This window comes from Tachypleus tridentatus, chromosome 7, assembly GCF_004210375.1.
Source record: "Tachypleus tridentatus isolate NWPU-2018 chromosome 7, ASM421037v1, whole genome shotgun sequence".
Lineage (NCBI taxonomy): Eukaryota > Metazoa > Arthropoda > Merostomata > Xiphosura > Limulidae > Tachypleus > Tachypleus tridentatus.
This window is the reverse complement of record NC_134831.1, coordinates 40171585-40189583: the sequence shown is the minus strand read 5'-3', so window position 1 is coordinate 40189583 and position 17999 is coordinate 40171585. Positions and strand designations below refer to the sequence as shown.

The window sequence follows — 17999 nt, the reverse complement described above, 5'->3', positions numbered from 1 at the left end:
TTTAGTGAATTGCATGAAGCTAGAAGCCACTGAGACAACTGGTTTTGAAAAATCTACTGCCAGTTTCATTTCCTGCAAGTGTTAGAACTCTGCTTGGCCAACTATTGGAATTAACCAATTTATAACTTAATTAAAAATCCAGTTAAATCACAGTAGTTTCAGAATATTTCATTCTTTGTAACTACATTTTGAATACTATGTTATATCTATACTATATATAATATCCAAGAATTCGACCTTGCATACTTTATCTGATTCATTCTTATGTTTATGAATATAAAAACTTGAAAAACAAAGAGACTTCAGTATTTAAGTAATAAATTTCTTGTTCCCTGTGTATATTATTTAACTGAAAGTAAAATTCACTAACTCATCATGTTAGGCAAAAAAACTAAGTGAAATTAAACAAAATATTCATGACAGCACACGAACATTGTGAAGCACAACTGTATAATTCTATTAGGTTGAGGAATAATTCGTGAGTGTTTTTAAATAATTTCATTCAAGCATTACATGCAAGACTATACAATACTTTAATGCATGAACACATTACACCCAAAACATTTATTATGATACTTTATTTCATGTAATACCTAGGTATATAGTATGCATTGTTTTAAATGAAATTGCAAGAAATTAAATGAGAAAAGCAGATGGTGTCGAAAATGCTCGATTTTGTCCACTTGACAGTCCATTTAATGAGCTGAAAATGAAAGCAAAAATTAAAGTCATATGAAAATCAAACACACTATCTATTAGAGCAAAAAATTATCTACCAAATGACATGAAATATTTTGCGAAAGCATTTCATTTATGAATATATTTGTTTAACTTGAAAAAACGCTCACGAATTATTCCTCAACCCAATACATACATACTTCACAGAAAGTTTTCTTGCATAATAAATAGCTTTGCAACATACTTTTAACAATTATTAAATGTTTGCTAAATTCTAAGAAAATAGACTAAATAAATTCAGTAAATAAATAGTATTTATGCTTTTATGGTTACAAAGTTGGACATTTTGACCGAGCCAGTATACAAACAGTTAACAAATTTGTTATTCTGATGAACTGATTATTTTATATGACACAAGTCAATGTAACCAGTGCTCATTGATAATCAACTGTATTGCAGCTTTAATATCCAACATGTAAACTTCTAGCCTATCCTTAAAATCATATTCACAGTAGATCTTATACTTTTAGTTCACATCTGGTCAACATAGTGCATAAAACTCAGCCTTCCTTTCGACTTCAAGGAAGTCAGATCCTCTGGATGACAAGACCTCTTTGATAATAAAGTGCATAATGTTTTGTACCAAATTCCCTACGACAACACAATAAATAAAAAAATGTTTGGATATTTAACTTTCACATAGAGGATCTTCAACCTACCTCTCGAAGTAAATCTTGTTCTAACTGATGATACTGTAACAGCTTCCTCCTTCGAAATTTACGAATCTCCAACTTATGGTAATCAGTTTGTTCTCTCTGTAATCTGTGCACAGCTACTGCTTGCCTATGTAACACGTCTTCTTTGTGACTACGTAATGCATCATCTCGTTGTCTAGAGGGAGTGTCTCCACTCATCTCCTTTGGCAAAAAATTCATTTATATTTCAAAATATAACTATATAATTACCTTTTATGATACATTTTAATATAATATCTGTAGAATTTTCCCAGTGGAAAAATTTTCATAAAATTATTAAAATTACAGAAACTTGTTATAAACATCAAGTTACAGTGAAAATGTGATATCAGTGGTCAGTTCTCTTAATTCAACATTTTATAATAAAAAAATTCTACAAAATAATAAAAACAATTCAAATTTTCATTGACCCTGCCTCACACATAAAAAGAATATGACTACATGGTGTTACCATATCACAAAAAATCTGGTAACATATCCCATAAGGTGCAAAACAAGCAATCTATACCTAGACCTTTGCATATAAAATGAACTAGCAGTGATCTAGTATCAGCAATAAGATTCATGAACCTACTTTCTTCTTCCGATCTTTCATCTGCTTGTATTCGTTCTTCTGCAGCTGCTGGTAGCGTTTCAGTTCATCTTCATGTTGTTTAGATATTGCCTGACTAAGCCTCTTTTCACTAGCAAGATTATGTTTCAGCTGGAACAAAAGGTTTTAAGATATTACAGAAATTTTAAAACACTGAGATTAATAAACCATTATTTCAAATTATAGAATTCACTACTAGCACCTTAGTTAGATAAAGTCTCCTTCCAATATGCAAAGCAAAAATTAATCTAAGTGAAGGAGCACTGAACAAATATTTTCTAAATAACTTTATTAACCCTTTAACCACAGGCACTCCATTAAGGACTCTTTTGCATAAGTCACCAAGTTGCATTCATCATCCAATTATATACCTTTACCATCAATGTATGTCAAATGACATCAACATTATAATGTAAGCTATGATTTTAAGACATCTAAATCTAATTCTTCTTTTCAAAGAAACCTTTAAAAAACACCTTAACTTCAGTTCTGTGTTGTCATGATCCATTAACAACAAAAAATTGCACATTTTGCATTAAGTATCTTGAATCAGATTAAGCCTGTCTTGTAGATGTATGTCCAGATCATTAGGTACATTTATTTACTATCACCAGAGTTTCAATATTCTCTTCCTGACTGCAGTAAAAGGAAGTGATAACTTTTTTCAACCTGATAAATGTAACACTCATGTCTTTGAGCTTTATAGCTTATACGTAGTTGCTGCATATACATGTATGTAACCATTAGAAAGAGCTCATATTACACAGTAATCCAACAATAATTGTTTCTGAAATTAGGCCACAATTTTCATCATTGGGTAGATGTAACTGCTTTTAGTATTGTTGGCTGCTTTATCCACAATAACACTTAAGTTTTTCTTTCATATCTTAGTTAATTATGCATTATTTATGTTTTAAAATGCATAATTGAATGGAATAAACACTTTTTCAATTTATCTCAAATACTGCCCATGTTCTCAAGGTTTAAGATCTTCTGTGAGCATAAGATAATTTTGCCTTACACATCTCTCCCAAAGATACTGTTGACTTTTATCAAAATTGAAAATAAATGGTAAAAGAAGAGTAAAGGAGGAAAAACAAAAGTTTAATGTGAATAGACTTGAAATATCACCAACACAATATATTTTCAGACATTCTACAAAAAAATTAATGGTAGGTACATTTTTCTATTCTTTAATTTTAAAGAAGTAAGTTGGTGGTAACACCTACAGATAGTGATATAGTAAAATTAAATATAAATATTTACCTTAAAAAAAATTATGATATTTATTTAGGAGGTTCTGGAGATTAAGAAAATGAGATATGAAAACTCTTAAGATGAAGAAAACTATTTTTATATTCAAAATGAAAATAACTTTACAGTCCTCCTATTAAGAGTTTAAGTGCAAACAACTATAATAGATAAATAATATATTTCATTAGAAGCACCAAGTTAAAATAATGTTGTTCTTTGTGTACAAGATTTTACAAGTCGTTGTGAGAAAGGTTAAAAAATCTGTGTTACAGTATGTATTATTGCACAAGTTGAATTTCCACACAGCTTGACACAAGTTGTAGGCAACTGTACTTGAAAGGGTTAAAGGTATTACATAAAACTTTAGTAGGTTTCAAAGAGACCAGCACTTTGTTTTTTCAGCTTTGATCCATTATATTGTATTAAAAGAACAGTTCAATACCAGAGTACAAGTTATAATAAAAAACTCAGTGAGCAAGAGTTATGGTGTGCTCAAGAAATTGTCAGAAGGCTAATCATAATACACTTAACAAAAACAATTACAAATACATGAGAAGGCTAATCATAATACACTTAACAAAAACAATTACAAATACATGAGAAGGCTAGTCATAATACACTTAACAAAGAGTTTAGTTACAAGTACATGAGAACACTAGAAAATGGGGTCTGGAGATCCATAAGTCATGTCAGAAATTTCTTAAAAATGTTTATAAAAATATTGTGTTAAAATGTGTTGAAACATTACCCTATGGAATACAGATATAAATATACAGTTGTTTTTTGTTTTTTCTCAAAACAAAATAACAATGATTTAAGTTGGGGTACTGTAGTCTGAAAATTGCTGCACTATTATTTATAAAATCACAACACTGACCTTTTAAACACTGCATGCAGTATCTTTTATACAGAGTACAATAACAAACATAAAATACTAAAAGTAGCAAAACTATGTGAACTTTACAAAGGATTTAATTATAGATATATGAACATACTAGTAACATGTTAGGTAAAGGTAAATGAAAAGACTATTCATGACATGTTTTACAAAAGGTTTAGTTGGAAGTCTATAACTGGTACAGGCCAGAGCTAAAGGGAAATTACCTTATAATTCAAGTCTTCAGTTTTAAACCATCTCTCATAAATTACATCTACACATTCAGCAAAAGGACAATATACATGCTTTTGAATTATAGCAAAGTTACTAAGACCGTCTGCTACTATCTATAATTTGAACTACCAACCAAACATTACAGTACCCTTAAAATTTAAAGGGCAAATGTGTTCCTTGGCACTGGTTATTGAATCCATAATCTTTAAATCAATAGCAACCACCTGGTTATGCCAGCCTTACTGCATAAATTTCTTTCTGATTATATGGTTCAATGTAATCAGTATTACATTACTTACAGCATACACACAATGAAAGAGTGTGGAACTGGGGACTCAAAATATTCCTTTTGCCATAAACTTTTAAAATTTGTGCAAAAAATGTATACAAGGAATAGTAACTTTTAGATATCTGAATACATATCTCTAAACTACTTTAAACATAGAGTTAAACAAGTTTATTATTATTGGCTCATTAACAATTATAATACACAGGAATGATATCTGTTTCAGTCTTTCAACTATGAATAGTTTGTTTGGTGAACACATCCAACCTAACCGACACATGTAGAGAGCAACAGGTATAAGTAATTGTGTTAAATTACTATTTTGTAATTAGTATTACAAAACAGTATGTAAAGAATTACATACAATTCTTTGTATATATTTTACAAATTATATAATCACCAATAATATCATTTTATTAATATATAAAAATATATTAATTTTTCTACTTTTATTATTTATTATAATAATTAAGTACAACTTCATCAGATGATTAAATGGAGAAATCTATATGTCACTTGGCACAATTAAAAATATTAACACACTAATTTTTTATGCAATTTGACATATATTATCTTACCAAAGACTATAACAACTTTCAGCCATAAATTAACACAAAGTCCTCAAGTCTTTAAAAAATAATAATTAATTCTTATTTTCATTAAATAAGGAAGTACAATTAAAATAATCTTATAACTACATGTATGTTTTATTCTGTATACACCACAAGTAAAACAGATAGTCCAAATAAATATTAGTTACAGAACATGAACAGTTATAAGAATTACTATGTTCACTGGCATTCACTAGAATGAGTATAGAATCACCATAAACATGACCTGAATATGGTTGAAGTAGTTTTATTTAATTAAAACCTAGAGTTTGTCAGTTATTTAAAAAATAGTTAAAACAAGGATGAGATGGTAAAAATGGTTCATTTTATAGCAAACCAATAATTCTGGTTAAAAACAGAAATGGGCTAACCTTTCGCTCTAGATCTTGCTGGTGCTTCACCTGCACCTTTTCCAATTCTTTACTGAATTGTTGAAGTAGATTTTCATACTCCTTGTCCAGTTTCTGTTTATGTTCATCCATTTCCTGACGGCATTTGGCTTCCAACTATTATCACAAGATGCACAAACCAAGATATACTCAACTATTATTACAACTCCACAAAATATCAGTTTCGTTTAATAAGGTGTTTAAAAATTTAATGACACCAACACTAATAACAAAATATTTATTAATGTAAATACCATACGTTTAACAAGGTACTTAGTAAAAGCCAACACTGTACTTGCCATTGTGTAAGATGATCCTATGTATAAGATAACCCATGACATTTTGAGCAAATTAAACGTATTTCCTTGATGTTTGATTAATCTTTGTTGTCAAGCAACTCTCAAATTTTACTTTTGTACTGAAAAGCTTAGAAATTATTTTTAAACTGTGCTAACTTGTGCTCTTCAAACATTAAACAGCTCAATGTGGCACAACTTAAGTCACAAACATGTAATACAGAACTTTACACATTTTCATCACAACTAAACTACTTTTCTATTACAAAAAATACTGAACCTTAAGATATAGTGATGTACTATGAAAAAATGTTTACAAAATTAGTATACATTACAGAAAATAACATTTTAAATACAATATTAGCAATATTTTACTCTATTGGAAGAGACCAATACATTTCAAATCAAAATGTCTTGATTAATTATAACTAGCAGATTAAATAACTGACACAATTAAAAAAGATGTTATTGTTCTGGAGTAGGTCGCATGATGTCAACAAACTTACTCAAAAAAGCAAACAAAAGTAACAGCATAATTTCGGTTAAATACACTATTAACCAGAGTGGTCTTACTAGAACTCTATCTTTGAGCCTATGTATAAGATGAAGGGCAAAATCGGGCACTGAGTAAAACATATCGTCTTATATGCCAGTTGATATAGTGAGGCAAGTATTTAATAATGTAAATACTAATTAAGTTAATAAATCAAAAAGTCAGCACTTCTGGTATAACTGGATTCACATTTTTGTTATTTTATCAACTTTTTTAAACATTAATTAAGTTAATTAGATATTTAATAACATTAATATATTAATATTAATATCAGGCTTAGTAAGGAATTTATGATTAGAGAAATTTCTGTATAATCAATTTCTAAAGCAGGCTTTAAGCAGCCCAGCATCTATTCTATTCATGATTTGTATATTTACAAACAGTCCTTGTTTTATGTCTTTCTATCCTATCTTTTATACAAGAGGCTCCATCAAAATAATTTATCTTCTATTCTTATCTACTAGAAACCACACTCCTTTGAAAAATAATTCAGTAAATTATTATTCTAGAACCACTTTTATTCTCAAGATACTTTTATCAATATGTTAATAATTATTTCCATGTTCATTTTATATCTTGTCAGCAAGCCAATTTTCATACTCGCACTATAAAACATTTACAATACACACCTGAATAAGAGCTTTCTGGTGTAACCTTCTCATACGTTTATATCCAGACATCTGCTCATGCATCTGATTCTCCTGTTCATGCTCTTTCATTTGACGACTGACTATGGATGTTGTTCTTATTGTGGCAAAGTTGTTGGCTCCAACTTCGGTGCTATTCAAACTTGTTGTGGAAGAATTCTATAAAGTAGAACCAGGAAACGTTTTAATAACCAAATGGAATTTATTTTCATTTGAACGATAACTTGGACTTAAATATTCTAAAAATACAGGGTTCTTTTGATTTTAGTGAGTACCTACCAATATAACCTGACATCTGCCAGTGTTATGTTGTCATGTGGTTAAAATGTGTATTGTGTTGCTTGTTGTCATAACCAAATTAACTAGAAGAAAACTATGTAATATATTATTGAACTTGGGTTCAAGAATTAAAATGTTAAATACAACTATATGATGTAACCATTTCTCCACTTTAGGTTAAGAAATGGTTACATAAAAGTGTGTGCAGATTCCAAACAACCGTTTCTTATTTTGTATTTAATGGGTACCATGAAACATGATACCATGACAGAATGTTAAAAACAAAACACTCTTCTTACCGAAGGACTGACCCGAACGTTTCCTCGCTGACCTCGAAGTGACGGTGGGTAGTTATAGCCTGAATCATTATCAGAAGCTGGTGGAAGACTGCTCGTGCTACTGCCTTGACTACCAGCACTGACCCCACCACTCTGGTGGCTTTGGGTGCTAGCTATACTGTTACTCTTACTGTTATCTCCTCCCACCTGATCATCCTAACAGAACAATAACATTGTTTAGATATACTGTGACTTATTCTGGCATTTCCTTCCACTTAATCATCCTAACAGTACACTACTTAACTATGTTGTTCCTTTTAATACTTTATCTTCCAAATAGAAAAATAACCTTATTTCTATACTTATTTATGAAAATAAGGCCCTTCTATTTTAAAAACACCTATGTGTATAATTTTTGGGAGATTGCATGACAATTAATAGTTTTAGTAATTAATCATTTTTTAATTTTCCTATTAATTGTTATACACCATATCAAAAGACAAGATTTCTATGAGCAAACCAGAGTACAAACATTGTTCCAAGGTAAAATCATGTTCTATTTACAAATAAGCTACAAGTTTTTCTTTGTAATATCTAAACACAGCTAAAACATCTTTTCTACACTACAAGTAATATCTAAAAATTATTAGCTCTTAAACTGTTACTTTATTATTAATACATTGCAAGAATCAAGTTTACATGGTAATTCTTAGATATACCTACACATGTATTTATATTCACATGTAGGCCTTGATCATACAATGTAAATTACAGAATTAATTTCATTAGTCATTAAAGACCCAAAGATGGGACATCACAGTTTTTTAGGCTTTCAGGCTTAATGCAATTGGCTTATTTCAAAATCTTGAGAATGATAAGAAACACAGAAATAACAGTCTAAATACAAACTTGGAAATATGTATTCTTATGTAAGGATCAATGCATTTGGAGTCTCTTGAAAAAAAGATTTATGTAAAAATTTGCACAGAAAAGTAAGGCATCATTCAAAATAAGCAACCACATTTAAATATAATGAATATGTACATGACACTGACAACCTCTTTACTGACACGCTCGCCAAAATAAAGTTTAATATACAAATAATTGAATTAAAACTACTGGTTAAAAACCTGTTACATGTATCAACACAAGCTGGAGTTTTCTTCAGTGGCTAACGCGTGTTATGAGTCACTGGCTAATTAAATACATTTACTGTAACAATACTTGTACCTATATCCACATGATATTTATTTCTTAGAATAAATTTTGGCTTGTGAAAAATGTCAGTAAAATACTTGTTATTCAACTTATGTTTTCACAGATAATTTCATTTTGTTTCTTTAAGCCTTTATGAAGTCACCTATTTTGTCAAATTTCTTCCAGATTACTAGTAAGAAACATACTAATCAATATTCTCCAACATTACACACTAACTATTTTGCATATATTACATTTAATACTTACTGTTGAGTCCTCTTCCCCATCTACTGTTAGAACTTCATTCTCTTGGGAATCAACCATTAAAATTTTCTTCATCTTTCTATAATTCAGATTGTCTAATTCCCGTACTGCTCCTTTAGTACGCTGTATGAGATCTAGTATTACCCTCGATGCCCTAGACCTGGTTATAAAAAGATGCTGGGGAAACAGTTCCTTCATTAGCTTCAACAAATAATCAAATGTAAAGCACAATTTTTTTCCTAAGTCAATGCTTTGTTTTTTTATGATTTAGATTGTTTTCAGTCAGAAGCAGAAATATACTTTTCATGTTCCATATAATCCTTTGTAAATATATCTGGCTATAAATAATGGTTCATAAGGAGTTTGAGTGTTATCTTTTTACAAAATATTTTCTTTAAAAGTAAGAAATTTTTATTTCACTGTCAAGATAAAAAAAACAAAAATATTTTTTAATACTTTGTAAACTTCCTGTATTCAATTTCTTATTAGAAACTCCAATTCATCTATTAACTATAAATTTTTGCCTTCACATTTTTCAATCAAATGTGAGTATCTGCAAGCCTAAATATATAAATGCAAAACACACAAAGATGTACCTTCATACTTACACTAGCAAGTTTAAAAATAACATAAATCAAGACATTCATATTTTCTGGCAATATTTTTATACATCACAACCACCAGGATACCTTAAAATACAGTAAATGAGTAAATTAAAAACTTTTACCTGTAACAATTCACTAGCATCAGGCCTGTCACAAGGATTCTTCTGTAGACAAAGTTGAACAAAATTCCTAAAAATGTCTGACCTAGCAATGAAATATTCCTCTTTAAAACATATCATAACAAGTATGTTTCAAACACATAGATACATACACATGTATATATACTAGCCAAGTGCCCATCATTAGAAGGTAAATATTAATTATTTTTTCTTCTGAAAATTAAATCCAATAAATGTTTTACAAGCATGTTCATAGAGTGCCTATCCTTTTTCTAGTATTTCACAAAAACGTTTTCTGTGTATATTTGGTCATCTGCTAAGTTGTCCTTGATCAGGAATTTGTTCAATATATACTTAGATGTTATGTTCATATTTTATTCTTGATAAAACCTTACAGATTGAAACATACAACTAATTAACTGTGATGGAAAAAAAAAATAATGTTATGGTAAGAGGCAAATGCACAAAGATACAACTTTTCATAAAATACAGTTTATTTGCTAAATTCTGAAAAATGAAAATCTAATAAATAGTGTATTTTGGTACCATGTAGTGAGATGAAAATACATTTAAGTTGTTTTTGACATATACAGTCACTAGCGGTTATTATATGATATTACCCACCAGATGAATGTATATTTTTCCAAAAATTCAAAGCACTTGCTGTAAGTATAAGAATACAATTAAAATAACAGCTGGACTGGAATTTGAACACAAGGTTTCCACATTATGACCACTGCAACATCCAGTCTTTGTAACTGAGCATCAACAAATATTTCAAATCACTAACTTAAAATATGATTTTATTTGGATTTTTCTGAATATTCAGTTTTCTCTAAGCATGATTAGTTACGAAACAAAGAAAAGAAATCCCAACTCAACTGAGATTTCAACTGTAAATATACTTGACAAACTATTTATAATTTTTCTCATAAATAAAACCTAATTTATTACACCTGTAGTGTTCAGAAATATAATATGCACTTAATATGTCTTAAGTTGTACATCTTCACCATCGTGCAAAAAGGTGTTCATACCATGATGAAAGTTACACAAGTTTCTAGTTACCTGGAAATAAATTTTATGTTAAAACCTACCAACAGAAAATATAAACTTTACAAGACTAGACTTTCAGAATACAGACAACTGTCATATAAATACAATCAATATAGACACTAAAAATAGGCTTACATTAATAGAGGCTTAACCACTTTACAGACACTGAACATTTCCAATTAAATATTTTAGATAAAGCATGGCCATGATCATTTAAGAGAAAACCCTAACTTGACTGCAATTTGAATGCAACACATAACAACAGAAAATACAGGGAAATATATTTTCTTTGTTGAAGTAGACAACATTTAAAACACAGACACAGTCATGAGACTTCCACTCGAGACCAAGTACTAAGTCAATTTGAATGTTAGCAAGAAAGGTACCATATCCAACAAAGAGTAGCTTTTTATACAGGGTGTCTCAAAATAAATACACCAAAAAGATAGCCGAACACTTCAGACTTTAATGCTATAACCAAATAACCAGTTTAACATAAGCTAAAATCATTTTTGGTATGGTTTTAAGGTACCATCATAAGCATGATGGATCTTTTGAAATAAGTTGAGTAACCAGAGTAAAACAAAAATCTATATTTATAAGTCAGTTTGTGCCTCCTGGGAGCATGTTTAGTAAACAGTAAAAAAACACTGCATTTTTATATCAATTTGTGACTGCTTGGAGCATGTTTAGTAACCAGTCAAACAAAACTACATTTTTATATCAATTTGTGACTGGTGGGAGCATGTTTAGTAAACAGTCAAACAAAACTACATTTTTATATCAATTTGTGCCTCCTGGGAGCATGTTTAGTGAACAGTAAAAAAAACACTACATTTTTATATCAATTTGTGACTGCTTGGAGCATGTTTAGTAACCAGTCAAACAAAACTACATTTTTATATCAATTTGTGACTGGTGGGAGCATGTTTAGTAAACAGCCAAACAAAACTACATTTTTATATCAATTTGTGACTGCTGGGAGCATGTTTAGTAAACAGTCAAACAAAACTACATTTTTATATCAATTTGTGACTGCTGGGAGCATGTTTAGTAACCAGAGTTAATTAAATTCTACATTTTCTTCCAGTTAGTGCATTAAATAGCAAATGAATAAGTTCATGTTGTACACCCATTAAACTGTTTTTGTCTGCAGGTGTTTTATAAAAGCCTTACCAGTCTCCTCCAGTCAGGACAGGAGAATCGTTCTGGGCTATATGGTACAAGGCACTCATGGCGTTCATGTTGAAATAGGGTGGTTTTCTTTCAGCTGTCAGAAACATCAAAAAGCATTGTTTAATGTATAATTATAGTGCTTGAGAAAGAAATCCACACATTAAACCTTATTAATGATAGAAACTTGGAAATGAGCAAGGGTAATTTCAATCTTCCCAGTTTATTTTTGCTATATTAACTCTATGTATGTATGTTTATTTTAGGTTATGAAAAGTTTTAGGCTAAGAAACAGTTTAGGTTTTTTCCTAAAACTTTTCATAACTTTGCAAACTTACAATCCAGAAAAGAGGGAAAAAAATTTCATTACATTAATATTCCTGATAACCCTAAACACAGTACATTGTTTAGCTATAATTTTACTTTTGCTGCTGTCTTGTCCTGTTTGATCTTTTAACAAATATTGTTAATCTTCACTGTTACTACTGTGTAGAACATTGTTTTTATCTGGATGAAACACCCTTATTACAGTAGTTAGGGCTATCGTAATCAAAGACAACCTTATAACCCAAAAAGCTGTGTGATGAAAATGGATATCTCTTGTAATACTTTGCAAAACAATAGACAATGATTGAGACCAAAACTCAACAACCTCCAACCACACTTGAAAATCAATAGCTATTTTCAGGGGTAAAATGGTGAAAGAAATTGGAATAACAGCAATAAGACTCAAACAAAAATCTGATAACTCCTTCTGATGCAACATCAATGGACTTCTCAATCTTTGGCTTCCCTAAAAGTGGTTTTAGAATCCAACATTAACTATAATGGGGCTGTCTGTGATTTGTCAAGATAAATAGTTTAAGAATGACCTGCCAACCTCAACAGAAGGTTATTACAACTGGAAACTGCATAATTGCAACAGATAAATAATTCCATAACCAGCAATAAACAGGTACCATATTTCTCATACACAACAGTTAAATTTAGTAACCCTGTTTTTAACACTCTACCACTGATAACAAAACCTCCTAATAACAGAGTATAACTATTCACTCTGTTGAAACAGCAGACAAAAGTAGTTAAAAAGTAGTTAAAACTCTTTAAGCTAAAACCAATGGCTGAAATTTTGCCCTACAGTTTCACACTATGTATTGTCTTCTCTGATTGTTATGAATAGAATACCACTGCAAGTGATTATACAATTATATTCTCTTGGTAGAGTTCCATAATATTTGTAGTAACATAATTCTTATCTCATAGGATTTAAGACTCATGAAAAATACATTGAAATCTGTTACTACATTTGTACAAAACTTTCCAATTTTAACATCATTTTTTTGGTAAGGATGTTGTCTAGTAAGCACCAGTACTGTTGAACTCAGTATCACTTTTATCTTCTTTTATACATATTTTGCTATGTCATGTTTCACAATAAATTTTATACACACTATTTTTTGGGTTGGCTTTGAACTTTTCTGGTGAATTAATACCATTTTGCAATGTTGATATACTTCGTGAAATTACTTTAAATGTCTTCTGAGTTCTTTAAACAACACTTTGATGTGTGTAATCACTGTAGTTGTTGTAGACTGTGAATTTAGGTTTCTTCCACTATAACTGTTGTAGACTGTAAATTTAGGTGTTTTTTTATGTATTTAGGTTTCTTCCACTATAGTTGTATACTGTGAATTTAGGTTTCTTCCACTGTAACAATTATAGACTGTGAATTTAGGTTTCTTCCACTGTAAATGTTGTAGACTGTAAATTTAGGTGTGTTTTTTTTAATGTATTTAGGTTTCTTCCACTATAGTTGTATACTGTGAATTTAGGTTTCTTCCACTGTAAATGTTGTAGACTGTAAATTTAGGTGTTTTTTTTTAATGTATTTAGGTTTCTTCCACTATAGTTGTAGACTGCAAATTTATGTTTCTTCCACTACAGTTGTTGTAGACTGTGAATTTAGGTTTCTTCCACTACAATTGTTGTAGACTCTGAATTTAGGTTTCTTCCACTACAATTGTTGTAGACTGTGAATTTAGGTTTCTTCCACTACAATTGTTGTAGACTGTGAATTTAGGTTTCTTCCACTATAGTTGTAGACTGTAAACCTAGGTTTCTTCTACTATAATTGTTATGGACTGTGAATCTAGGTCTATTCTGTTAAACAATGTATTTTGCTTGGAAAATTGGATAAATTATCAATTACATTTCTGAAGCGCTTATAGTATATTCATTTTTTTTTCAATATTATTAATTTGAACAAAGATTGTGGGATCTTGACTGAACAACTATAGCTTAGTGGTACCAATATATTTGCCAACAGTCAATTTTCTAACATATGGTAGTACTTAAAGTTCAATTTTCTGTTTACAATAATGTTGAATAGTAATTTTACTTAACAAACTATCTGAACTATAAAGTTAATATACTTATTAATACTATTATTTTTTACTATTTTCAGTGTTTATCCTTATAACTTTGTACAAAAAATCTCCAATGTTTTGGTTTCAAGGGTTTCCATAATTAGGTCAGCAAAAACAACTTTAAATGAATTTGGTGGTAATACCGTTAATTGTACAAACACTGGTGAGACCACAAATGTTCCATAAATTTGGTGACAATAGTGTTCACTGTACTAGCACTGCTGAGACCCCAATGCACCTTGAATTTGGTGGCAATGTTATCCTTTGTACTACCCACTGGTAAGCCCACAGATGTTTTCTGAATTTGGTACTGGTACTGGTTCATTATACTGGAACTGAATAGCATCTAAACACTGCAAAAATTTCCAGAATTATAGTTGCAGCATAGTGGCTCATAGAATGGCTTTGAGTTTTTTTTCAAGTACAAATGTTTAGCTTATATTTCCATCTCTTGACCAATTTGAGATTGAATTACAGCTGCAGCTACTGAGAATTCCCCTTGTTTAGGGTTAAATCTGTTTTTCTAATAGAATTAATAGCTTTTGACCAACAAAGGAAGGAATTGGTAGATAGGTATATTACATAGTTTTACTCAGAAACACAATTATTTCAATACTCTTAACAAAAGAAAAGCAAATTCCCAAATTACAAGAACAACATGATATACACAGGTAATATACAATTTTATTACACAAGTTTAGAGAAATGTAACACTCAGGTTTAGTTCCATATGACCGAAGAAAAATTTTCATATTAGTATGTAGTACCTACCAAGTTCAATGCATGTGATGCCAAGTGACCAGATGTCCACTTTCCCATCATACTGTCCCTCATCCATAGCTAGAATAACTTCTGGAGCCATCCAGTATGGAGTACCCACAAAGGAATTTGCTGGACACACAAGAGAAGCAGCACCAAAGTCAGCTGAAAAATATTTAAATAATGATAATACAAAATAATACTAACTACATACTCCAGATAACAAAATCAAATCTACTGGCATTATACACTGCCTTAACATTTGCATCAACATTTTGTATCCTCCAGTAGAACACATGATGGCTTGGCTTTATAATCTTCTGAACAATTTTGTAAAGTTTCTTTTATCACACTGTCTATAATTTTTCCCACTACAAAGATAAGGCTAGCTAGCCTGCAAATTACATGGTAAGTCTTGTAGCCCTAAAATTAAAAACATAATTAATACAAGATGTACTTCTGCAGGGTTCCTGAAAGTGTTCTGTTTCAAGAGTAAATAAAACTAAAATTATCTTTGATTTCTTGCTTTTGAAGTTTATATGCCATGCTGTGTTGTAGCCTACAGAGATTTTAATTGTTCACAAGATTCATGGTATGTGCAAATTTTGCTGACATTACAACTCTACAAACCACTGCATTACGCATCCCTTGTGTGATGTCATTTTAGTGCCAATTAACATACGACATATTATTGTATAGTGATGCAAGTGATTAAAACTGGTAACCCCTCCACACAACCTTTGACCCCCTTTCAAGGAAATTAGTAACTCTTAGGTACTCTTCCACTGTCTACCGCTTTACCAACATGAAATAGAAAGGCCTGAATATCTGATTTTTGAGTTCCTTAAAAGCTTTGGAAAAAATACTGTATGTTCCTGTTGCTTTTCCTACTTTTAATCTCTCAGACTTTTTAATTGCCATATCAATCCCAACTTTTCCCATACAATGCCCAGGCTAATGAACATTGTCAACACTTTCTCTTGTAAACACTTAAAACTTCAGCCATCTCAAAGTCTTTAACATTAAAAATCTTGCTATCAGCATCCTTTATGGGTCCAATCCCCATTTAAACACCTTACAAACAAAATTCAAAAGATATCTTTGCTGTTGGTTTTAAAATTATCAGCAAAGTGGAATGCTCATGTTCATACATTTATTTTGTACATTCATCAACACTGATATTTGTGTGTTAATAAAAGGTAGTAAGAAAACTTGGTGAGTGTCCATGAATGTTTGTTTTTTGTTCAAGTAATTTTACTGAGATTATTTTGAGCATACAAGAACTCTCACTGTGGTAATTTTACAATTAAGGTAGAAGTAATTAGACACCCATAAAAGGAAAAGGAGACACCACTGCATTTTCTATCAAATTCATTACCCACATCTGCTAACATACATGTCTCATGAAACATTATTATTATTTAATGTGCTCTAATCTTAACTAACCTATGATTCATATTTTTTACATCTTAGTTACTTTTATACTAATAAGTAAAGAAGCAATATGAAAAGCAGGTCTTTTTTGTTGCTATCAATTGTAAAGGACACTTAAGCCTATGTATTGCATATTAATGGTAGTAACACACTAAACTTTTTTCATAAAATAATATACCAAAGAACATAGACTAATAGCATGCAAAAAGACAACAATTTCCCCCTAACTACCAAACTTTTACTGGCTTTCTAACTATGCAACAAGAGCCATTATAAATTCATCCAAGCTATACATTGTTTCCCATGGAAACTAAAAACGTAATATTAGTGAAACTGATGCTTATCTGTACAGGACACAATGCAACACAATATGTTAATTGATACATGAAAACCTTATCTTTCCATTGGTTATAGGTAATATATAATTAATCATAAGAGAGAACTGTTAACAAATACTGTAAGAGTGGGTATGCCAGGAGGAGTATGATTTTCTATTTATAGCTTGGTACTCAAGCCAAATTGAAGGCTATAAAAATTATGTTTTGTCTGAGTAATAACAATTTTATATGAAACAATTTATGTTTAATTTTGAACATTTTGAAGGAGTGATGGATAAAACAAAAAAACATGCCTGAGGAAAAATGTATCACATGTGTCACACTATGATAAGTTCAGGATTTTTAAAAATATTTCTTTATACAAATAAAAACTTAAAACTTGAATACTATTAAAATATGGATTATTAGCTAAATATTCATGCCATCTTAATTGCTATAACATATACAAGAGGCAGCTTAAAGTTTTGAATGTAAGACACTAAACTTTTGCATTATGCAGTAAAAGATACCAAGGTTGAAAGAGTTAGGATAAACTCTTCTTACTTAGTTAACACTTATGATAATTCTTCATTTTAATAACATATTTAGTAGCTTCACCATATGCTAATTTGGCAATACTACTGCTACCTAAAAAAAAGAAGAAAAAAGCAACAGGATGTTAACCTGACCTTAGTGGTCTAGTATTAAACCTAATTTTGTAATTCTAGGCTTAGCTGTACCTGTAGCAATAAAATCCAAAAGTAGCCAATCTTATTAACATTAGTACTGTAAATCATAATAACAGCAAAATTATACTTATTTTCTACAGGAAAACCTTACAATCCACAACTACATTTCTTTCTTATTTCTCTCTTTCAAAACTAAAATGAAAATGTGTCTATATGTCCATCACTATCAAC

At 30.2% G+C, this 17999-nt stretch overlaps 1 protein-coding gene across 3 annotated transcripts in view; it reads right to left on the bottom strand.

The window, feature by feature from the left end:
* LOC143255496 (serine/threonine-protein kinase Tao-like) overlaps positions 1-17999 on the bottom strand; it is a 53098-nt gene that overhangs the window by 12991 nt on the left and 22108 nt on the right. For all 3 annotated transcript variants that reach the window (XM_076511241.1, XM_076511240.1, XM_076511242.1), the window contains 9 exons: positions 15341-15493; positions 12147-12240; positions 9918-9999; positions 9194-9367; positions 7751-7945; positions 7155-7331; positions 5659-5793; positions 2008-2136; positions 1398-1595 (listed from right to left, as the gene is read on the bottom strand). In XM_076511241.1, coding sequence (XP_076367356.1) covers positions 1398-1595; positions 2008-2136; positions 5659-5793; positions 7155-7331; positions 7751-7945; positions 9194-9367; positions 9918-9999; positions 12147-12240; positions 15341-15493 — 1337 coding nt within the window. The remainder of the gene's footprint in view (positions 1-1397; positions 1596-2007; positions 2137-5658; positions 5794-7154; positions 7332-7750; positions 7946-9193; positions 9368-9917; positions 10000-12146; positions 12241-15340; positions 15494-17999) is intronic.